Here is a 25,505-nt window from a genome sequence, read left to right on the forward strand (position 1 = left end):
CTGGGATCGTCTCCAAGCTGAATCAATGGATCGCTTCCATGCTCATTGGAAAGAACTTTTTGCAAAGTATGAGCAGCGAGGCAACTCTGAAGAGGTGGCTGAAGCCAAAGCAACAAATGGCCTTGTTCCCCACTATCGAAAAGAGCTAAAAAAAAGTCCTTTTTGAACATCTAAAGTGAATATGCACTTTAGGGAATGAACCAACTTTCAAGAAAATCATAGATACGCAAAAAAATATCATGGACAACGACGGGTTTGAATGGAGAGAAGCGACAGAATCTGCGATAAATAAGAGAAAATTACTGCTGTCAAAGATGTTCAGGGAGCAGCCGATTCCTCAGCAAGCAGATGTCCAAACTTGGAATAAACCATTTTACAATCGTAGTTGAACTTTTTGACCAAGGAAAAAGCCGTTTCAAAGAATAACTTTATGTAATCTAGAGTGAATTAACATACTGCAGGATTTGACAGCATATATTCAATAGACATGTAAACAAAAGAAAACAAAAAGAGCCTTTAGAAGAGTCCTTTAGAAAGCCAGGCGATAAATACCATAATCAAAGTACATTAACTTTATTATAGCCTAGAGCCCTAAATATGGATACCCTATATCAGGTACTCTAGTTTATGTATAGGTTTATTTTTGTATTAACCTTATTAATTTGTATGATGAGCGTCGTTGTTGTAATAAAAAAGTTTAACCAAACTGTTGTCTTACTTCCTTTGTAGAATTACAAAAGTAGTAAAATCATCGTTTGTCAGTTTATGCACTAAAGAAACATTTTTTATGGGTATTAATATTCGAAATGGTAATTATTTATTCAATTCGGAAGGTTTTCTATTCCAACAGCTATTCAGTTGCGACCGTACGATTTTTTTTACGCTCTTTGCGTGACCCACGATCGAGCACCATGTATCAGCATAACAAGATCAAATACTGAGATGACAAGACCGTAAACAAAAAGACGGGCTAATCTTATAATTTATTACGACAATAAATAACACATCTTCATAAAATAGAAAACAACCGTTTTTTCGTCATTATATTCAGCATCTTCTTTTTCTCTACTTTCTCCACTTCGTCGCATCGCTTTCCTTATCATTCAATCAAAGACGGCTATTTTCTTTGAGTCTAACTGTGATTTGAGACCACGTTTGGTAGTAATATAGGTAGGTTTTGTTTAACGTTCACCGGCTGAATTGACCTTCGGAACAGAATAGCCGTCCTTCGACGGCCGTCGGAATGGAATAGATGCGACGGCCGTCGGAACAGAATAGATGTGACGGCCGTCGGAACTGAATAGCCGTCGTACGACGGCCGTCGGAACTGAACGCAAAATAATGTATTCACCCGCAAAATTAGTATTCCCCGGCAAAGTTAGTATTCCCCCGCAAAAATACGGCTAATTCCATACCTACCCTACTACTTTTCCTATTATCGGCTATAACCGATCATCACTGTACCAACAACGAGAGAGACCTAGAGTTGCACTTGCAGTGCGACTAGGGGGGGCTTGGGCTTATCAACCCTCTCCATGAAACAGCACCGCTCTACGAAGCATCCTGTAAGACTACAGCACCTTTAGTCAAGCAAATAGTGGCACAAGACCGCGAGACATCATTTACTTTGCTAAGATCTGACTGATATGTCTAAGAGGCTCGATCGCGATGAGATATCGAACATTGATTTTAACGTGGAGAATGCACAAAGGGGGATCCGTAACACTTAGTTTTTAATATATATTGTAAATATAAATATATCCCATCTTTATTTGAAAAGCAAGAACGTCTCTCCAAAAGTTTATCTTCTCCTTTTTGTATATAGTAAACATTGTAAATGGATTTTTATAGTTTTGACTTGTTTGTATTTTTATTATTACTATTGTTGTTGTTGTTGTTGTTGTTGTTGTTATCGAACGCTTTCAATGAGCTAAACAGGGTAGTCGCACTTCATAACATCCAAGTACTGTGTCCTATTATTGGCTGATACACTATTAACACCTATAGAAATCCGGCGCGACTTTTCGTCACTCTTGGGCAGAAAATAGTATCTGCAGAAGGAACAACACAAGGAGATCCACTGGCGATGGCTTTCTACGCACGCAAGTGTCCAGCCACTTATCACTAGACTGCAAGCGGAATCGAGTTTAAAGCAGTGCTGGTTTATTATTATTATCATCATATACGTTTCCCTAATTTGATTATTCTGCATTTAATTTCGCTATGCGCAACGATAGAACGCCAAAGTAACCGTGATACTGCTTGAGGTAGTTTACGAGGGCTTGCTCTATTCGCGTTTGAGGTTTATTTTGATTGAGCTACACACGAGACGTTTTAAAATTCGAAAACAGTTCCGCGTGTTGTTTGTTGTGTTCCTATATCCGCAAAAGGAATAAATTATCACTTAACGGAACGGTTGTTCCGTTTAGAGGTGAAGAATCGGGACGCTAATGGCACGCTACGGAAGAAAAGGACTTGTTTGTACAATGAAGAACAAAATGTTCCCTTTTCAAAGTCCACAAAGGAACTGTTGGCCCTAATTGATTCAATTAGGAACAGCAGTTCCTTTTTTGACGCGTTCCCAATTGAGGACCACCACTCAAAAAGAACAAAAGTTCCTGTTTGCTACGGTTAATAGACTTAAAAGGGAACGCCTGTTCCTAAGTGGTTAAAAGTATAGGAACAGTAGGACCGATTTGGCCTAAATGGTGTCGTTTCTTTGTAAAAAAGGAACAACAAAAGGGCCACAATGGACCGAAGTGGGGTGTTATCTTTTCCGAAAACATGAACAAAAGTTCCGCATCTATGGTTTTGTTTCTTAATCTAAAAAGATATGATCTCTCAGAGCCATGCCTAGACTTGCACAAGCTATGCAAAAGCAAGGGCATGCTGAGGCTTGCTTGGGCATGCAATTTTGGTTTATCGTGCCCAACCAATAGACTGCTGCCACTATTTCGAGGCTGTCGCGTGGCAGTGATTGATTGGCTCTTTTCACTTATTTGATAGCATTAAACATGCGGTACGCCGCATACGTTTCTCATTCTCGCTTTAACCGTTGCTGACAAGAGATGGTAAAGCAGGGTAATGTGATAAACTGGTCGCTTCTTCCAAATGCTGCGAAGAAACCAAAAAGAATGCACTTAGAAGAAGCCAAAAATGACGGGCTGTTTCACTGCCCTGTACCAGACTGCCATAACGATGGGTTTGGAACTCAAATAGGGTGTAGAAAACACGTCAAGAAAAAGCACCCATGGTTTTATTACTTTGATAAGAAACCCAGCAACTCAGACATCGAAGCTTCTCGAAGACAAATGGAAAAGGAGAAGGGGCAACGACGTTCAAGTAATGGCGTCACATCGTTTGACATGTCTGGCACGTTTGCAGAACAATTCACCGCGTGGCTCAAAGGCAGTGTGGGGGCTGCAAAAGTGACCGACAAGCGCAGCAACTGGTTAGCAAATGCTTGAAGTTTCTGGAATTTTGCAGCGAGGACGAAGATCATCTCACATTAGATATTGTGGACTTTTGCTTGTGTTCGCCTAATCTACTTTTCAAATTTGCCGATACAATGCAGAGCGAGTGGCAGTTGGGTCATGCCGGTCGAATCGGATACCTGGACGCCATTTCAGAACTAGTGACCTACAGGAAAGTAAACGGAGCATCGGAAGCTGTGCCTAAAGGGCTGTCTACGACGGACACATACTTGAAAAAGGTGCGTAAGACAGTCTCAAAAATGATGCGACTACAGTGGACTAGCGATTTAGACATCGATGTGCTAGAGGCAAAAGGGAACTGGGCAACCATGAACGAGCTACTTGGTGTGGTGTCTCGCTACTTGCCCCGCTACGAGGCCGTGCTGAGAACGTCCAAGGACACGCCCGACAGGGCGTCTCCGTTTGATCTGCCGTTTGCCAAAAAATGTTCAAAACAGCGGGCAAGTACGGCTTCGACTCGCTCCTTCTGACCGACACAAACATGAGTGTGCTCGAGGGATACCTAACTTACATTCGCCCGCAACTCAAACCCAAGTGTGAGTACGTCCGAGAAACGGGGGTCAGCAACAAGCTCGGTGAGCAAACTTGTGTTTGAAGTGACTGGCAAGTATGTTCAACCCACACGATACCGACAAATCGCCGAGACGTCTAGCTGCAAAGTGCTAAAAAGTGCCGATCAAAGCGCTATCTCTGAAGATCAGAAGCACAGCTCGAACGTCGCCAAAGTGCACTATCGCAAGCAGCGTTAACGCGAAGTCGCCACAAAGGCGCGCGAATGCCTCGAAAAACTACATGGCGACAGTGGCACCAAGCTGGACAAAGAGGTTCTAACGAGGCTCTCCGACCTTTCAAACTCTTCAGAGGATCAAGACGACTGCACGAAGTCGTGCTCTTCAACGGACGAAGTTCAAGAAATCTCCACACCGCCAGTGGGTGGGTGCACCAATATGTAATGGGCTTATACGCGGAACAAAGTGATTTTCTTGAATATCTCGCGAAGTATACATGGTTTAGCAATAAATCTTGGTATAGTGGTAGATCGTGGTAACTTACAACAGTTGGAATTGTTGTTGCCATGGAAACACGCCCAATTACATAAATTTGAATTTTAATTAGCCAGAATCGTTCAAGTAAAAATGGGGAACATTTAGGCAAAACTATTTAGAAGTCTTAAGGCATATATTTGTTTATTGGCGTAACACATGCAGCAACTCATTATGAGAAGAAATGACATTAAATTTACACAGTAATACCATTGTCATACTAGAACACTATTTACGGTTTACATTTCACCATTGTTGTTGTTGTAGTTTATATTTTAAGATCCCAGTTATTATAAATGTAAATCAAAGACTCGATAATTTAAACTGTTCTGTCATTTCAAAATAAATAAATTGTTGATTAATCATGTATGGACATATGCTGTTAAATTTATTACGCTCTAAATCCACTGTTTTGACATTCTCATAGAGAAGCAAAGTTTAATGCCAAATTTTTGACACGCCACATGACCTCACTTCCCAACTCTTGTAACAAGTTTTCTTCTTTTAAAAAATGGAACAATGAGTATACAAAACAATAGCAATAATTGTTGAAACAAATATTTTCCCCTTCTCTCCCGGAACAAAACCACTTTCTCTAATTCTCAAGACATTGACTAGAAAAATCGAGCTCTTTCCATTATATCGAATTGCGATGTCACAGATGTACTTGTATAATGACTAAAAATAGACCTACAAATGATTTACATGGTCATACGAAAACGGGACGCACTGATTAATCTATGATTACTACTAGTTACGCTGTGAATTTTTATATTCCCGTTTTGTCACACTTAGCCCAAGGCTACTGTCAGTAGCTTTCAGTCCTTCAAGACAGACATGACTGGTAATTACATTTTGTCCAATGGATTAGGAACTCAGAATAGTGAATTGTGATAAGATTTTCCCGTGAGAATTGTGATAAGAGTTTTCCGTGAGAGAAAATACCCTTGAGATCGAGAAACACTGCGAGCTAGGAAGCCTTACCCAAGAGAAATTGTTTACACTTAATTGATAGACTCCCACCCCCCCCCCCCCCCCCCCCAACACACAAAATCCTGGCTATGCACCTGTTTGGGGAAGTTCTAGCAGCTAATATTACTAGTCCTAATGTGACTTCGTTTAAACTCTCAGTGTCCCAGTGAACTGAATTTAGCATATGAGGCTTGGGTGTGATGCATAAAAAATGCAATTTCTCATTGGGTGGCCTCAAAGGGATATGCTAAGACCAACACTGCCCATGGATTTCCAACTTGCATTTGGATCTGGAGTCGCAGCCATTATTTGTTGTGCCCTGTACAAATCTTACAGGGTTTGTCCCACAGAAAAGTTTTATACACACTTGTAATTCATATGTTTTTTTTATGCTTATTTACTTTATCTAATTTCTAATCTCTATGTACATCATGGCTAGAATACAGCTCTTGAATGCTTTAATGCTTTGTTGATAATGGACAAATTGAATAGGTGTTCTGGAATAACACTAATCACATTTGATGTTAATTTAAGTGCATTGATATTTGGTGTTAAAAATATACTGTAATATGCAGTCTCTAATAAAAAATATTAGTCTAAGGAACAATACTTTTCTTACAGAATATTGCATTATAACATTATGAAAATATTGTTTTGTTCCAACAACATTGCAAAACTCATCTCTACAATAAGTAGCTGAGCTTGGATTTTGGTAGAAATAGACATGATCCCTACTGAGTTTTATGTCACCATCATCATAATAATTCCATCAGAAGAGGCTCCAAGATGTGCCACTTGGCAGTGAGGTGTTGACCAGTGCTGCAAACTGAGAAATTCTCATATGCTTCACTCATGAGCTTTCTCATGCATGTGTATCAGGCGAGTACACAGAAGGGTGCACAGAATGCATGCTCACCCCCTTTGGCCAAAAAAAATTGGTGATTTCTTATTGTTAACTATCCTTTCTCAATATACCTATACCTATGACTGCACATCCCCCCTCAGCTAATCCTAGGTACTGTATATCATGCTTACAACCATTTCCACATCAAAAAGACAACAATGTAAAAATATAGAAGGTAACCCTTTCACTAGAATTCTGCAATACTGTCAAATTTACCAGAAAGAGGAATTGTACAGCACCATAGCAGGGGGCGGTGGGACATGTAACCCCCTCCCCCTTCAATAATTTTGGAAGCAATATAATTTCACCCTGTAAATAAAGACAAAAGAATACCCCAATATTCATGACTATAACAAATATGTGTGATTGATTATGAATATTGTAATAATCACATCTTGGTTTATTTTGATGACAGAAGGTGAAATTTGCATGTATTCTGAGAAAATGGACTTTACTTACAGTAATTACAGTGCCTCAATTGAAAGGCAGAGATGACTATGATTGATAAAAATACTCAAGTGTACATGTTATAAGAAATTTTAAATCGACATAGCAAATGTATCGACAAAATAAGCTCATTGAGTAAGATACTTATGTAATACAATTAAATCTAGGAATTTAAAATAACCTTGTACCCAATGTACAGAAGCGATGGGCTTCAGGATACTAAATAGCCTTAATAAAGCTTTTTTCTTGAGTAATAATGCTGGTCCTTGCAATTTATTTAAGTGTGAATCTGCCATTTTCCCCCTGCTGTTCTGCAGGGCAAAAAAGAGAAATCAAATTTTCATCCTTTCGCAAAATTATCGCGTTTTCGCAAAACAAAACATGATAAATACACTTACCAGAAGACAATCATTTTTCATCCGTTTAATACCGAGGTCTTTCAATCATCCACAAACGAAACGTTGTAGGACTGCATGTTTTTGTAAGCTTTCATCTCGTTTGAAGAATAAAAAGAGGACTGCAAGCCAAAGACGAGTGAAGGATAAAAGTTGAAAATCTGTTGAAAAATCTACTTTTTTAGAATGCAGGGGTCAACTCCGTTACAATAACACATCTTTTGCAAGTAATGCCATCGAATATTAAGACTTAAAGAGCGAAAATAATTGGAAAATACGGGAGAAACCTGGTTTTCGCCTACAGCTGCCATGTTCGCGCGTTGCTGTTTTTGACCACCACTTCAACACCGGAAGTAAATTCACACGCCAAAAGTCACGTGACTGAAACCCAAGAATACCGGAAAATTCGAACAAACAGCGCGCGCCACTATGCGCAGAAGGGAGGGGTGCGCAGTGCAATTCAAGGGAATTACCTTAAACACGCACGCGCACTATAAAAGGGGGCAAAATAACTGGTTAGCTCCGAAAAATCTGTCAATCAAATCAGTTGAGTCGAGACTTCCAAGGGTGCGGACATGTTTCACGGAGCTCCCGACAAACCAGCAAATGAGTCGAGCTACAGTGCAAGTAAGTAAATATTCGGTCTTTTTGTTATCAGAAACGTGTTAAAATGCAACGGTATCTGTAGCTTTAAGAGTACAATGTTTTACAGCAGAAAATCACATCTCAATCGTAAATAGAAATAATTTTCTCCCCCTTTTACGTGAGTGCTAAAGTTTCCCCGTTCGGACTTAGGCATGTTTGTGGCTTTATTTCATCATTAAATCCTCAATATTGTTGAAAAAGAGAAACCGGTAGGTCCTTCTCTCTTTTTTATTTCAATCTCTTACGGGTTTTAGATAACCGACGACGTAAATGTAAACAAACGAGCGCACAACTTCATTTGTGTCGCTCATATTTCGCTTCTAAAGTCTAAGAGGAGTTTTTTTTGCTTTTTGGCACGAGAGTTGTTCATTTGTCAAAGACTTATCCGCTAATGAAGTGCTTTACTCAATCTTTACCCAAGTTGCATCGATTTTCTCGTATGGTATTCATAATAACCATTCCGCTTCTCAGTGAAAAAAATGGCATTCAAGTTTGGCAAAATGCATAAAATCTTCTAAAAATAGAATAAGCTAATGCCTGTAAAAAACATTGATTGTTGCACTTAGATCATGTGTTGTAAATAAAGCGAATATAATAATTGCTTTTCTTCCTTTTTTGTCACTTTACCATTGACCTATTTACATTTAAATCACAGACCTATCCAAGTGCAGAAAGTTTGGTGCCCAAGTTCCAATTCTGCATCTCCTCAAACCACTTCTACTACTACCAGTACAAATTTTAATATGTGTTTATTGTAAATGCCTGGATTAGGCATGATCAAGTGTGCTTTACATGCACAGACTGATCTATGCAGTTTACAATCATGGAGTATATAAGCACTGTACCTGAAGATTTTCCCAAAATAAACAGTGTAATTCAGTGTAAATAAAAGCATGAAAACATTAATAAAAACTACTTGTTTTTCGAGTTGATAAGGCAGCATGCCTATAGTCATCCTCACATTGTATCATATATGAACCAGCACTGATGACAGTGCACATTACAAAATATGTCCTAATACTGGAGGCAGTCTCAAGGAGGAAGATGTGAAGTGAAGGCTTATTCAGATTATGAGGGCCATGGGAATGTTAGTTTGTATTTTCAAGGATGCATCTTTATTTTATTATCTGCATTTCTTAATATTGGTTTAAACTTCCAATTCCAAGCAGGAGAGATAGGGGTATGGGGACCTGTTCCCTTTTCTCAAAATGTAGGAATCAGAAAACCCTTGTTGTATAGATTGTTTATTGTTTCATCTTTTGTAAATGTTTTCACAATGATGGAAAAATAAACTGCATGGTTAGGAAAATTTAAGTTGCCTTTGTTATTGAATAGTTACACAAAATAGTTGTATAGGTAAAATGTGTCATGAACTACAGAAATAACACACCAATTTAGTGTATTCAACATATACATAAACCAAGATGTGTTGTAATGCATATGATGAAAAGTATTTTGTAAAGATAAAGATACACATTTTAGGAACCTGGGCATATGGAGAGGGGCTATTATTTGATAGTAGGTCCTCCTGGCTTACTGTCTATTTCAGATATAGATTTCTGGAGCACATTGCCATGAATTGTCAAGTGGGTGTGCCATGACATAGATATCATGCAAAAAGCAGAAGATTTGTCTAATAATAAAGATGATGTACACACACCCTAAAGACATGTATATGCAAAGCTACTGTATAAAACATAAGTCAACAAATGTTGTAGTATTGCTTGTTCAAGTGGATATGAGCTGAATGTTCCACCCTAAATCCTACACAGGACACTAGAACATTGTTGGGGTGAGGCGTGGGCGATGGTTCAAAGAGGGGCATTTTAATTTGAAGCTGTATATCAATGCTTTGTGTCTATGCCAAAATGTCTTCATATTATATCAGGACTGCATTGCAAACACTAGCATACTGTCTGTGATCAGTTGATTCTAGGCCATGAAGCATCATTCTGAAACGTATAGACATTATAATGATTCTATTGTAGTCTTTATTTATACATGAAAATTCAAAATTATGAGGAAAGATACACAAAAATCTTACCTTATTTTGACATTGTATTTCACCACACTTCCAGATGACATAGTGAGTTTATCCACTTTATGGTGTCACCGCAAACACATTGCATCTGCACGCTGGCAGAGTGCCCCTGTCTACAAAATGCGATGCTTTCGGGTCAAAACAAAGACTACAAAACGAACACTTTAGAGTCACACGCAGGCGCCGACATGGCTGCCACGTTTTCAAGAGCCCTGTGTATGCTCTTGGTTTTTCTCATTTTAATCCTAAATTTGAAGCAATTTAAAGTTGATTCAAGGGAAAATGAAATCCCGTGACTCCAATGTTCTCGGTTTCAAATTTCCTTTACGCGGAAATATCGTGTGCGACGAGCGATTGTATCCTGGAGTGACCGAGGTTCGACCTTCATGGCGGCTGCCGAGCACTCAGTGTTACTGGACATTACCATCTGTATGGATGTCCATCCCCAACCAGGCCCGGAGCTAGCAATTCAAGGGAGTGATAAGGGAAACAGCTCGAAGTCAGAGAGTGGGAATATTTCTTACGACCGATTGAATCTCCTCTCTCTCAGGCATTCTGTGCCTAAGCCGGCAAAACCCGTCTTATCCGAATCGAAGTCACTAGATATCCTGCGCTATGGAGGCAGCAGAGGAGCGAACCAAAAGCATTACATCCCTGTGGTCGAAACCCGGCGCTTGACTAGTGGAAAACTATGTGACCGGAACATCAATAAAAGCAGTCTGATCTACATTCCTCGAGAAAAGGATACAACAATTGCACAGCTCAGGCAACGGGCCTTCCAGTTCCAAAACATCTTTTCACCAATATTTGTGGACTGGCGAAAACAAAGAACCGTGTACGGGCCACAGTTGCGCTTGAGACACACTTTAGAACTCAGGATATAGATGTTTGCGTGGTCTCTGAAACACACCTCTCCACCGAAGTACCTGACGCGGTTGTTAGTTTCCCCCTTTATTTGATCTACAGGAGAGACAGAGGCTGGGCTGATTTGGACAAAAGAAAAATGGGCGGAGTTGCAATCTATCTACGGAACAACTTGAAGGTTTTGGACGTTTTTCGTTCTAAACTTTATAAAATGATTTGTTTAACTCTATCTTTGCCTTCAGGGCATCGCATGCTAATTTGTGGCCTTTACAATCCTCCAAAGCATGACTACCGTGACGAGGATCTAATGAGCTATTTTTAAAATTAGCTTTGTGGATTCTGTGTTGGACAAACACCCTGACACTGTTGTGGTATGTGGCGGTGATCTCAATAGACTGGACCTACAAGAACTAAAGGCTTTGTCTGGTTGGGACGTTCTGGTTGATTTCCCCACGAGGGGCGATGCTATTCTTGACAATTGCTTGACCAACCGCCCGGATCTCTTTGGAAAAGCATATCCAGTTCACATGCTGATCAAAACAGACCACAATGGGTTTGCGCTGCCAGCGGGCCGTAAATTAAAGCCCATACGCAGGAAAGTGCAAGTGCGCGATTGCAGGGAACACCGGAAACTGGCGCTGTACATGGAGTTGGCTGAGACGGACTGGGGAGATGTTACTAAGGCAACAAATGTAAACGTAGCAGTGGGAGGATTGGAACAAAGAATTCACACACTAATGGACAAGCACATGCCACTAAGATCAGTACAAATGTCAACACGAGACCCGCATGGATGACGCCGCTAGTCAAATCTCTGTTTCGGGCGAAGTCGAGAATAGCTCCTACTCCAAATAATGAAGAGCGCTTGAAAGTCATCAATCACAGGATTTCGGAGATAATTAGCCAGAACCGGAAGAATCCCTCTGCCATATTAGGCAGTCGCGATTGGTGGGCGAGTGTCGATTCTAAATCTCAACGTCGCGTTTCCAATTCTACGGTCGCACTGGATAAGACATCTTTAGACGGCCTTAACGAGTATTTCGGGCGACTCTGCCGTGACGACAACTATACGAAGCCGGTTGACTTAGAGATTGCAGAGGATGTGAAGGTGCTAGTAATATCTGAGAGGTTGGTATGGAGAACCCTTGAAAATCTGAAGAAAACTGCAACGGGACCTGACGAGATACCTCACTGGATTTGGAGAGACTTTTCAGAAATTTTCGTACAAGTAATACACAAAATCTGGAATCTATCTCTATCTACACAGGAATGGCCCCTGTCATGGAAGAGAGCGAACATAAACCCTCTACCGAAGATGGACATCCCTAAGGAAGACAAGGATTATAGAGGGATTAACATCACACCTGTCATCGCAAGGGCGTTTGAGAAGGTCGTATACGAAAACTTCGCCAGGAAACCCGTCGAGGCTAACCTTAGCCCCTCCCAGTTCGCTTACAGAAAAGAAGGGAACTGCACAAATGCTCTGATATCCATCCAACATCAAGTGTGCAAATATACATGGATAATTCTGATTGCAAAGCTGTTAGGATCTTTACGATGGACTTTAGCAAAGCTTTTGACTGTGGTAAGCATGATCTTTTGTCGCATAAGCTGAAACAATTATCAATTAATCCGTACTTAGTCAATTGGTACCACAGCTTTCTTCATAATAGGCAACAAAGAATTTCTTCTTATAATTATAGTTGTAGTTGGAAGTCCGTCAACAAAGGAACTACTCAAGGATGCGTTAGTGGTCCCCATCTGTTCAATATTTTTCTTAATGATCTCAATTTATTCTATAAGGGGGATCAAGTACTCTTTAAATATGCGGATGATAGCACAATTGTGACTCCTGTGTTTTCTAAGGAAGACCTATCTTTCAATCTAGTCAATAATTTTTTTAAATGGTCCAATATTAATGAAATGCTTTGCAATGCAGAAAAATGTAAGGAGCTGATAGTCCGAAAGAAAAACAATAATTCTAATTATCATGCAGTTTACAACATTCCTCAGTGCAGCGACGCGCTTTTATTAGGCCTTACAATTCAAAGTGATCTGAAGTTCAGCCTGCACGTCAAAAACAAATTAATTAAAGCCAACAAATGCCTCCATATTCTTAGGACCCCTAGGAAGGAACAATATAGCCAACTAGAAATAGACCATCTATTCTTCTCCCTGGTGTTGCCATGTATCACTTACGGCTTATCCGTTTACGGGGCCTGCGGCTCAGATCTAAATACCATTCAGTCATTCTTAGACAGGTGTTATAAACGCCGGTTCGTATCTACACCTGTTTGTATAAGCGATATACTGACCAAGCAAGACTGTAAACTGTATGAAAAAGCTGTAGCCATTCTAAACCACCCATTACATTCATACTTACCCGCTATAAAAGAAACCAAATACAATCTTCGTGGTACGCTCTATTTAACACCAAATGTAAAAACTGAACGATTCAAAAACACTTTCATCAACCGAATTGCATTCAAACATTTAATGTAACTTAGTAGTTTGCCTAATTTTTAGAAATTGATTGTAACATAGGATATGTATTTTTATCCTTTGATAATAAAGATTATTATTATTATTATAAAGTAAGTCTCTATAGGGGGTGGATTCCAGTCCCCCGGCCGCGCGGTCGTGGCGCGTTCTGATTGGTTGTTGAAAATGGCGTGCTGTGATTGGTTGGATTTGGAGGGGCGGAAGTGACTTTACAGGTGGACTTTGGACTTGACCTTTGGACTTTAGGGGGGGGTGATGATTGGTGGGATTTGATAGGGCGGAAGTGACGTAAACAGTCCACACCATATTTAGAGTAAAAAATCTATTTTATTAAACAACATGGATACAAGGGTCCATAAAAAGAACGTTATTTATCAAGTATCTATCTTAGTGTTCTTAGCGTTCCCATAGAATGTTCGAAAAGTCAATGGCAGGTACTTCGAGTTCGCGTCTGCCTTCTACGTGGATGATTAGCCTTATGACTTGGTGAAGGTGTTGGGTTACTTGTGGTAGCAGACTGTTCTTGGGGTGGTGTTGTGTTACCTGAGGTGGTGGTGGTAGAAGCAGTAGTCAGTCTAGTAGTCTGATTTTGGGGGGGTGGTTGTTGCGATGAGCTACTCCTGTTATTCTCGGCTTCAGCGGCTTGTACAAAAGTGTATAGTTCTTCCCTGTGCCGCAATATGTACCGGAAGTAGGCAAAGGATTGTAGAGAAGCAAATTCACGTGGTGCCAGTGAGCCTGTTTGCATGTCGTTTAATCGTCGTAGGTTCATTCTTCGAATGACGTTCAGGATGCGTTCGGAGATGTTGACCGAGAGGGGGGGGGTTGCTAGTTACCAGTGGGAGTGCTTTTTCTAGAGCTCTTATTAGGACTCTGTAGCAATCATCGAGAGGGGGCGTCCCGATTGACTTCTTCTTCTTCATCGCTTTCACCATCATCATCATCATTATCAAGGTCTGAGATCATGTTCGTATCGCTATTGCCACTCTCGTAGTTGTTGTTGTTGATGTTTCGGCGACCAGCATGATCAAAAGGAACCCAATCATCGCTTTCGTCACTCACGTAGTCGTTTTTGTTGTTGGTGTTGGTGTTTCGATAACGACGACGACGAGTATGGACTACATTAGCAAAAAACAGCTTTAAGTTTGTAGCAGCTAAAAGGTGAAAGGAATTGCCACTAGAAATCAAAGAAGCTAAGTCAATCACCGCCTTCTCCGCAAAACTAAGATAATACATCACAACTCTGTAAATAAGTTTATAAATCAGCAAAGGATTGTTATTGTAAATAGTTTCGTCAAAGATTTTGCTGTAAACAGATTTGTAAATAGCTTTTATTTATTTTGTTTCTATTGAGGGCCATGCGTACATTATCTATTGTGATATTAAGTAAATCCCTCATTAAAAAAGGCATCTATCTATCTATCTATCCATCCATCCATCCATCCATCCATCCATCCATCCATCCATCCATCCATCCATCCATCCATCCATCCATCCATCCATCCATCCATCCATCCATCCATCCATCCATCCATCCATCCATCCATCCATCCATCCATCCATCCATCCATCCATCCATCCATCCATCCATCCATCCATCCATCCATCCATCCATCCATCCATCCATCCATCCATCCATCCATCCATCCATCCATCCATCCATCCATCCATCCATCCATCCATCCATCCATCCATCCATCCATCCATCCATCCATCCATCCATCCATCCATCCATCCATCCATCCATCCATCCATCCATCCATCCATCCATCCATCCATCCATCCATCCATCCATCCATCCATCCATCCATCCATCCATCCATCCATCCATCCATCCATCCATCCATCCATCCATCCATCCATCCATCCATCCATCCATCCATCCATCCATCCATCCATCCATCCATCCATCCATCCATCCATCCATCCATCCATCCATCCATCCATCCATCCATCCATCCATCCATCCATCCATCCATCCATCCATCCATCCATCCATCCATCCATCCATCCATCCATCCATCCATCCATCCATCCATCCATCCATCCATCCATCCATCCATCCATCCATCCATCCATCCATCCATCCATCCATCCATCCATCCATCCATCCATCCATCCATCCATCCATCCATCCATCCATCCATCCATCCATCCATCCATCCATCCATCCATCCATCCATCCATCCATCCATCCATCCATCCATCCATCCATCCATCCATCCATCCATCCATCCATCCATCCATCCATCCATCCATCCATCCATCCATCCATCCATCCATCCATCCATCCATCCATCCATCCATCCATCCATCCATCCATCCATCCATCCATCCATCCATCCATCCATCCATCCATCCATCCATCCATCCATCCATCCATCCATCCATCCATCCATCCATCCATCCATCCATCCATCCATCCATCCATCCATCCATCCATCCATCCATCCATCTATCTATCTATCTATCTATCTATCTATCTATCTATCTATCTATCTATCTATCTATCTATCTATCTATCTATCTATCTATCTGATCAAAAGGATTCCAATCGAGAGGGGATCGTTCGTAGATAGGTCTAGTTTGTGTCCCATGGGAGGTGGTGGTGGGCGTTGGTTGATATCGTACTGGTCATCGCTTTCCCAGTTCCATTCTCCCCACACGTTGTAGGACCAGGCTATGCATGCTCGTCGATAGGCATGGATGCAGTCTAGTGGGGGTAGAGTGCTTCGGCGAGAGAGCGATTCTCGAAGATTACGCATCTACTCGTGGTGCCCCAATTCGTAGACTTCTCGTTCAACGTGACCTTCAGGGGGAGGGGGAGGAATGAAGTTTTCGGTTGTCCAATGGTAATCGTTGTTGTAAGTAAATCTGTTGTTGTTGTTGATGTGTAGCCACAGCCAGATTCCATACTGGGTTATATTTTGGTTTTCATTTGGGGTCGTCAAGACGGGGCGCTGGGGGAGTAGGAGGGGGAGTTCCATGTCGTGTCTGTTCTCGCAGTTGGTCTTACGGGTAGCTTTGTGTTCGCATGTACTCCAATGTGGAAGGGGTGCTTGAGGTGAGCGGGGTAAATGTTCATTAATTGTTTGAAGCGGTTTATGGCCGATTAAGCCTTTCGTTTTTCTTCGAGGACAATTTGGTCAGCGGTATGATTTTCGTTCTTGGGGGTAAAATCACTGGCTATCCACAGGATTACTTCTTGGTTCCATGGACGGTACCCCTTTCGACAGTGTGGACAGGTAGCCCGTGGTGTTAGGTGAGCGTGTATCCATTTCCACAAACAGGGGAAATGACAGGGTTGCTTACAGCAGGGGAGTAGTTCCATGAGTTCGTCATCTCCTTCGCAACAGATTATACAAGTCATATGGTCAGCCATGTTGTTGTTCATGGTGACTTGTGAGAGTGTGTGAGAAATGACGCCGGAAAAGAAGGAAGTGGAGACGGAGTGAACCATGCCGCTGCTGGTGTTGCTGCTGGTGCATCTCCTGATGGACCTGCCATGGAAGGCATTCTTCACAATATCAAGGGTATTTGTTACAGCGAAACTCTGAATTTTTGTGTTACAAGATGTTTTGTTAATATGTTTGTACACCCTTTGTTCGTCTCCGGTTTAGTAGTTTCTCGTGAACACATCGTTCTATTGTTATTAGAGTCCTTTGTCTAAGTCATGCTAATTTTCGATAAGTACACGTAAGCATTCTGTATATTAGTCACTGCAGTTAAGATTTATTTGGTTCGTCCTCTCTGTCGTCTACTCGCCTTCAAGCCAAGATAGAAGCCAAGGAGCTGGATTTAGAAGCCAAAGAGTCAGAAGGTGATGGTTCGTGTTTTTCGTCTCCCTCATCTAAAAGGCTTTCCCAAGAAAAGGTGAAACATTTTTTTTCCTTTCAAGATCGGTTTCCACCTCCAGAGATTCCTCACCAAGGTTCAAATCGTAAAGATCTCGCATTTGAAGATTTCGAAAGGGGTATGAAGAGTATTTCTGAGACGCTAAAGAAGTTGGATATGCCTAAGCGAGAATTTGTATCTTTTGATGGTAATCCCACCTAATATCCTATTTTCATTAAACATTTTGAAATCAATGTTGCAAATGTCGTACAAGATGACAACTTAAGGCTTTCGTATTTGATACAATACTGTACAGGGAAAGCAAGGAATGCTATTGAGAACTGTACTATGCTTCCAGAAGGGGAGGGTTATTCTGAAGCTTTGAAGATTTTGGAATCACACTTTGGACAGAGACATATTGTTGTGCGCGCCTTTATTAACAAAATCGTAGAGGGTTCCCAGTTAAAAGTTGCTGACACTGAAAAACTTTTAGAACTATCCAGAGATATGCGCAATTGCCTGTTGAATTCTTAAGAAATGAAATACGAGGCGGATGTCAACTCTTTTGAGACTTTGAAACGTGTTGTCCTACGGTTACCCACCGTTATGCAAGCTAAGTGGGCCAAGATGACTGGAAGGATGCTGGAAAATGGAGGACAGCCTAATTTTTCCGATCTAGTAGATTTTGTTGAACGTAAAGCTAAATGTGCAAATACTGAATTTTGAAAGCTTGTCGGTTTGAAACCTGTCGAATCCAAAGTATTCATGAAACCACAACTTGGAACTCAATTTGGTATTGTACTATCCACACAGGCAGAGAGTCCCAGACCGCAGCAAAAAACACGGCAACCAATCCAACAATAGAACGCCAAGCAAGAATCAGGCAATCAAGAGCATAGCAAGCGCAATGTCTCCAATGTTCATTTCCAACCTTGCTTGTTTTGTGAAGGCACTCACGAGATTGTAAGGTGTTTTAAATTTCGTGATAAGGCATATGCTGAAAGACTGGACTTTGTAAGAACTAAGAGACTCTGTGATAATTGTTTACAACCATACCATATAACCAAGAGATGCAAGGCTTATCGCGCTTGTCTAGTAAGTGGATGCAATAAAAGACACCACTCGCTTCTTCATTAAGTCGACTCTTCTGGTTCTGATCAAGTAACGAACGAGCCAGGTGTAGAAGAATCTACTCAGGAAAACACAACCAATCACGTCTCCCAAGCAGGTGTGTCAAAGCCGAACCAGTTGAAGGTGTTGCTAAGAATCTTACCAGTAAGAGTGTCGGCAGTAGATGGTAGTCACGATGTAGAGACATACGCCTTCCTTGACAAAGGATCAGACACTACACTATGCGAGACAAGCCTGCTAGAAGAACTTGGTATAGAAGGGAGACAAACAACCTTTTCGTTAACGACTATTAACGCTGAAAAGCAGCAAAGACAAGGTCAAGAAGTTAAATTGAAAGTTAAGTACTTCGATGGTGATGGTGAAGTCCAGTTGGATAAAGTGTGGACCTTGGACAAGTTACCGATCTCGAACTTATCAATACCATCATCAGAAGACATCAGAAAGTGTTCTCATTTACAAGGAATCGACTTTCCCGAAATTTCGAAGAAGGTTACCATCCTTATCGGTAGTGATGTTCCCGAAGCGCATTGGGTTTTTGAGGAACGCAGTGGAAGACGAAAACAACCATACGCAGTAAAAACGTTGCTTGGTTGGACATTGATTGGACCAGTCGGAAATCAGACGGGACAGTCAGGACAAGTAAATTTTGTAAGCGGAGACCAAGAAATGCTGACGGCAAAGATTGATGGACTTTACATCGCAAACTTTGTCGATGCACCTACGTCAAGAAAAACCTATTTCGATAGAGGATCGGCGAGCCTTAAGCATAATCGAGAAGTCGGCAACGCTATTAGATGGGCATTACCAGCTTTCTCTACCATGGAAGGTTCACAATCCGCGCCTTCCAGACAGCAGAACCAAAGCCATTAGACGACTATGCTCATTAAAGCGACGACTACTCAAGGATGAGGTCCTCCATCGCCAGTACACAGCAACAATAGACGAATATATTTCTCAAGGTCACGCCAGACAACTTCCTACAGACCATCAAAGCAGCGATGACAGTCCGACTTGGTACCTCGCTCACCATCCAGTATTTCACCCGCAGAAACCCGACAAAGTGAGAGTAGTTTTTGACTGCGCAGCCAAGCATAAGAACATCTCATTGAATGATAAGTTGCTTCAAGGTCCTGACTTAACTAACAATCTCGTTGGAGTGCTTATGCGTTTTCGTCAACATCCTGTGGCCTTTATGGCGGACGTAGAACAGATGTTTTATCAAGTCAAGGTCTCACCACAAGATTGCGAAGCTCTCCCATTCTTATGGGGGCCGGGAGGTGATTTGTCAACAGCACCAGTTGAGCATCAGATGCTAGTTCACATCTTTGGAGCGGAGTCAACACCGAGCTGTGCAAGTTTTGCTCTAAGAAAGAGGATAACAAGGCTGATTTTGGTGAAGCGACAGTTGAAACTGTTCTGAGGAACTTTTACGTCGATGATTGTGTCAAGTCCGTGCAGACTACTGGCGAAGCTTTTAGTCTGGTACATCAGCTGCATGAGATGATGAATAGAGGTGGTTTTCACCTTACAAAATGGATCTGAAACAGACGTGAGGTACTTGTCTCGATTCCAGAAAAAGAGCAAGCCCCTTCATTGAAAGACAAGGATATTGATCTGGATGATCTGCCGATAGAAAGAACCCTAGGAATGACATGGAAAATTGAAGAAGATGTCTTCAGTTTCCGAGCTCTTCAAAAGAGATCCGTTTCCACGAGACGTGGTATACTATTCATGACATCGTCAGTGTACGATCCACTTGGTCTGGCAGCACCACTTGTACTGCCAGCTAAGAAGATCCTTCAAGGCTTATGCAAGAGCGACTATTCATGGGATGAAGTTATTCCAGACGCAGAGCTCGAGATGTGGCGAGATTGAGTTGGTGATATTGGTTATATCACAGATGTAACAGTGCCTAGATGTGTGAAACTACAGCCATTGTCTAAAATACAGCCCATACAGCTGCACCATTTTTCGGATGCTTCAACTGAGGGATATGGCGCCGCGTCATATTTACGCGTTCAAGATACTGATGGTGTTGTGACCTGCAATTTATTGCTCGGGAAAGCAAGAGTAGCACCATTGAAGTCAGTCACAATCCCTAGATTAGAGCTCACTGCCGCAACAGTCGCTGTGAAGCTACACAAACAGATCGAAGAAGAACTCGACCTACCGGTGCACAAGACTTATTTCTGGACAGATTCGATGATTGTTTTGCAAAGTATCAAGAACAAATATAAGCGTTTCAAGACCTTTTTTGCTAATCGGCTTCAACTATCCACGTTATATCCAGCCCAGATCAGTGGTTTCATGTGAGTTCTGCTATGAATCCGGCCGACTATGCCTCTCGAGGCCTGAAGACGAGTGACAAGGATAAGATTCAAGTATGGCTAAATGGTCCACAATTCCTAAAGAAGGAAGAATGTTGGCCTTCACAACCAGTTAATGATACTTGTGCCGAGGAGATCGAAGTTAACAATGTGAGCAGCAACCATGTGAGCAGTAATGTGAAAGAGGGTTTAGACAACATGATTGAGAGTTATTCCTCCTTGTATGCCTTCCTGAAAGGAGTTGCTTGGATGATGCGATTTAAGAAGTACCTAATACATCAGGTGCGCCGACCATCCGACGTTGATCTTAAGATAGGAGATCTCACGGCTCAAGAGATTTCAGAAGCCGAGAACGAGATAGTGAAGTATGTAGAACGACAGAGCTTTCCGAGGGAAATGAAAATCCTGGAAGTTGAAGAAAGAAAGAGAACAGAAGAGAAGAAGGACTACTCAAGATCTTCAGGTCGGCGATTGAACAGCGCGCCATACTCAAGTCCCCTTTTAAAGTTCTGCCCATTTGTACTCGATGGATTGATCCGAGTCGGAGGACGTCTTGATAGAGCATCGATCCAATACTCATCACAGGTAAGCACCACATCACAGACCTCATCACTCATCAAGTTCATAACAAAGAAGGTCATATGGGTCCAACCCAAGTGCTATCAAGCGGATTGATAGCACTTGTCAGTTTCAAGTGCTATCAAGCGGATTGATCAAGTGGATTGATCCGAGTCGGAGGACGTCTTGATAGAGCATCGATCCAATACTCATCCCACGTAAGCACCACATCACAGACCTCATCATTCATCAAGTTCATAACAAAGAAGGTCATATGGGTCCAACCCAAGTGCTATCAAGCGTTCGTGAGAAGTATTGGATATTGAAAGGAGGGGCAGCTGTAAGAGCTGTACTAAAGAAGTGCATCAAATGTAAGCGGTGGAAGGCCAAGCCTCAAGATCAGATTATGGCTCCACTTCAATTAGCGCGCGTCACACCTGATAATCCACCATTTACCTTTGTTGGAATTGATTACTTCGGGCCTATACAAGTCAAAGTAAAGAGAAGTTACGTAAGGCGATATGGATGCGTTTTCTCTTGTTTAACTATGCGTGCAGTTCATATCGAGTTAACGACAGACTCTTTTCTTCAAGCCTTCTCAAGATTTGTGAGCAGGAGAGGACCGCCAAGGGAAGTCTTTAGCGACAATGGAACTAACTTCAAGGGAGCAGAAGAAGATGTCAGAGAAGCCTTGAAAACCTGGAACCAAGACCGTATCAGAGATACCTTGCGAGAGAATAAGATCGAATGGCATTTCAATCCCCCCAAAGCAAGCCACACCGGAAGATTATGGGAGAGAATGATAGGTTCGATTCGCAGAATCCTGCGCGTCTTACTTGCTAACCAGACGGTGGATGACGAAATACTCAGTACCATGATGGCAGAGACAGAGAACATTCTGAATGATCGCCCCCTGACGCGTATCACAGCTGACCCAAACGACCTAGAACCCTTGACGCCTAACAAGCTTCTGTTAGTCTACAGAAATCCATGCATAGCTCCAGGAGACTTCTCAGTTCTTGCTGATAGATTTACCAAGCGCTGGTCCGTCACGCACAGTACCTATCCAATATCTTTTGGAGACGATGGGTGGAGTATATGCAAGCTCTCCAAGAACGTCAGAAGTGGCTGAAACCAAGGAGAAATCTCAGCAAAGGAGATCTAGTACTAGTTGTGGATGAATCATTACCTCGTGGACGGTGGCCTATGGAAGTGATTGATGAAGTAGTTCCCGACAAGTTCGGTGCTGTTCGCCACGTGATGATCAAGACTGCACTCTCCCATCTAAAGAGAGATGTACGCAAGGTCTGCCTACTAGAAGCAGCATCCGCACCAACCTAGATGTCAAGATATGTCTTAAAGTTTGCAAACGACTTGTGAGTTTACAGACTCACTACTGAGTGAATGGACTTATCAAGTGCTCAGAGAAGTACCATCTGATATGAACACTATTATGAACACTATTCATAAATTAAATTAGTTAGTTTCGCAGTATTTGTGTTGAGTGTGTCAGGACTCAATGGTCCTTCGGGGGCCGGTTTGTTACAGCGAAACTCTGAATTTTTGTGTTACAAGATGTTTTGTTAATATGTTTGTACACCCTTTGTTGGTCGCCGGTTTAGTAGTTTCTCGTTAACACATCGTTCTATTGTTATTAGAGTCCTTTGTCTTAGTCATGCTAATTTTTGATAAGTAAACGTAAGCATTCTGTATATTAGTCACTGCAGTTAAGATTTCTTTGGTTCGTCCTCTCTGTCGTCTACTCGTCTGTATATTGTCACCTTTGAGGTAAATTATTTAATATTTTCTCGTTTATTCAATTTTGTAACATTTCATAGCGGCCGCTTTATACTTTTATCCATGTATTTTTATTTGTGTTAATCGTCAAAGTGGAGAATAAAATGGGTGGTGGGTAAACATCTTCTTTCCCCATCGCATTTAATGAGCTCTCGGACAGTGACAAGAGATGCGTTCGTTACACCAGTCGGCGCATCATGAAAATGAACTTTGACCTTGCACCAGGATCGAGCGTCCCACACACGGAACTGAACCGTATCGTCCAGGAGTGGTATGACCTATATGGTCAAGGTGGGATAGTAGCGTACAAGGGAGGAGACTGTGAGCGCAAGGTGCTGAAAGAGCTTGGTATTCCCAACGTTAATTTTGAACTGTATGGTGGCCCCAAATACGAAGCATTATGGGCATATTATGACTCCATTACGCCTCATATGAACTTTTTATGGGACATTAGTGCTAAGACTTGTGGGTATCACTTTTACCAACCCGAGCCCACCCCCGTGCATTGCCCTAGAGTCGAAGTCTATGTGTTTGCCAAGTGGCTAAAGGAGAGACAAAGATTGTATAGTAGACCTTCACACCATTTTGAGACTACTGTGTAGAAAGAACATCCGAACACCACGTTATGGTTTTTGTAAAAACATTTTATTGTTATTAAAGAGAGAATGTTGCACATAACAGCACATTGTCTTTTTCGCTTTTTTTAAAAGGGTCCCATGGGAGTTGCCTTCCTGGTTATTGGTCTTGGGGTGGAGAGTGAATAGGCGGAAGTGTCGTTGTTCTTGTGGGTGTCTGTAGTCATCGTCGTTTAAGTCTTGGTATGCGTGATGGCCTTGGTGTGTTGGTGGGTGGTTATGGTAGGAGAGGGGTCTCGTCTACTTTTGCTTGTGGTGGTACTGAGCTTGGTGTTTTGCTAGGTGGTGAAGGAAGGTTAAGGGCTGGTTTAGCTGGTATTCTTGTTCTTCTGTTGGTGTTACCACCGTCTTTGAGTTGTTGTAGCCATTTGAGGTATTGGTTTGACACCCGATTGTAGTGACGTATTTTCGCATCTAACGGTAACGAGAAGTCATTCAAGATAGCTCGCATCTCCCCATCCAACCGTGCCATGATACGGAATTGAGGGGCCATGGTGACGTTTTCCTTGGTCATGATCATGTTGAGCATGTATTCGGGGATCATGGCCATGCGGTAGGCTCCCCCTTTTTGTGTGGTCATGGTGAATATCTTGAGTCAACTGAGAGGGTAAACTTTTACGTCGACTCTATTTATAGTCTTTAGATTTTGCTGATGAGTTTATTCAACACGGGTGTGGCTGCTGTGGCACCCAAGAACCCTAGTAAGAGGGGGATGACAAATCCACCACGTTGACTTGTGACGGAGCGTTTTCGGGAACCATTGGGTACTCTCTTGTTAGCCAGGGTGCGTAGTCGTTGTAGGTGGGGCTTTAGTTTTCTCCTTTGAGTCTGGGAAATGGGGAGGTTACCTTTCAATAGGTTCTTGGCAAATTTCCCCCAACGTGTTTATTTGTTCGGGTGTAGCATTGGCCAGAAGACGTTGTCGCGCTTTCCCTTTGGTATGCGAGAGCACTCCAAGAAAGCGCTCGTTCCTTCTCAGTCGGCTAGACATGGTGAAATGAGATAGAATGTAGAGTCTTTGCTATTTATAGGGTTCACATTAATAGTGATCTCCATGCTGAATTGAATTTCCCAAAGGGGACTTGTCCACCCTGTTGATTTGTTCCATGACCGGCCACACGACGGGTAGTGACGCATTTGGTCTTGCTGGTGTTGCTTCCGTTCCGTCCGCGACTCTTGCGGGTAGAACACTTTCACGGGAAGAGGCACGATTCAAGGTGGTTGAGGGTGTGGACTGGGTACGGATGAGACTTCCTGCACGACTTCTAGGGGTTGAACGACTTCTAGGTGTGGACGTGCGTGAAGGAGGAGCAATGCTCCCCAACGAAGATCTCATCCCTGGTGATGATAGTAAGATACTACTACTTCCAGCAGGGGTACCAGCTGCAGCTCTGAAGGCCTCAAGCAAATTGGTGCGTCGTGGTGGTGTTTTCTTTTTAGTGGTGAGACGCCCAAGGGCACTGCCTGCTCGTAGCCAGGGAACCGAGATTCGTCGCCGTTTTTGGGTGTGTCACTGCGTCGTCGCGAGATCGAGAATCGTGGTGTAAACGATGGTGGGGTACGACACTTTTGTCGAGGTGTACTCACGGGTGGACTGAGTGCTAAGGGTGACAGGGTTGATAGGGATGGGGGTGATGGGAACTCGAGGGGTATCCCAAACTCGTCTCGGAGAATAGTGTGGAATGGCGAAGCTGCAGAGGATGAGGATGCAGAGGAGGGGGAGGAAAGGGGGCTAATCCCTTCCGGTGGTGTGGGGGGCGAGAGACCATGGCGTCGATTCAATTGTGCTTCTGCTCTGTAGCGTGCACGTGCGCTTGCTGTGGGGAGTCCACGTGTGACACCACCACGGGCATTGGGTGTTCCTCGTGTGGCACCACCACGTGGACCTCTTCCGCGTGTCCTAGCCATCGTCAACT

General features: G+C 42.4%; 1 protein-coding gene and 2 long non-coding RNA genes across 3 annotated transcripts; 2 read left to right on the plus strand and 1 right to left on the minus strand.

The window, feature by feature from the left end:
- Nucleotides 1-5,879: 5,879 nt before the first annotated feature.
- LOC116610274 lies at nt 5,880-7,598 on the minus strand. Its single transcript, XR_004293284.2, has 2 exons — nt 7,259-7,598; nt 5,880-7,171 (listed from the first exon to the last, which is right to left on the minus strand). It is a non-coding gene; the product is annotated as an uncharacterized LOC116610274 (long non-coding RNA).
- A 139-nt stretch (nt 7,599-7,737) lies between these two features.
- Nucleotides 7,738-8,806, plus strand: LOC116610273. The gene is made up of 2 exons (XR_004293283.2): nt 7,738-7,882; nt 8,556-8,806. It is a non-coding gene; the product is annotated as an uncharacterized LOC116610273 (long non-coding RNA).
- A 12,625-nt stretch (nt 8,807-21,431) lies between these two features.
- On the plus strand, nt 21,432-22,289 carry LOC116610277. Its single transcript, XM_032371081.1, has one exon. The coding sequence runs from the start codon at nt 21,432-21,434 to the stop codon at nt 22,287-22,289; it is 858 nt and encodes a 285-aa protein (XP_032226972.1).
- The last annotated feature ends 3,216 nt before the right edge of the window (nt 22,290-25,505 follow it).

Source organism: Nematostella vectensis, chromosome 13 (genome assembly GCF_932526225.1).
Source record: "Nematostella vectensis chromosome 13, jaNemVect1.1, whole genome shotgun sequence".
In the NCBI taxonomy this organism is placed as follows: domain Eukaryota; kingdom Metazoa; phylum Cnidaria; class Anthozoa; order Actiniaria; family Edwardsiidae; genus Nematostella; species Nematostella vectensis.

Coding starts and splice junctions, on each gene's coding strand:
- LOC116610277 (XM_032371081.1), top strand. CDS start 21,432: ATGGGTCCAACCCAAGTGCTATCAAGCGTTCGTGAGAAGTATTGGATA.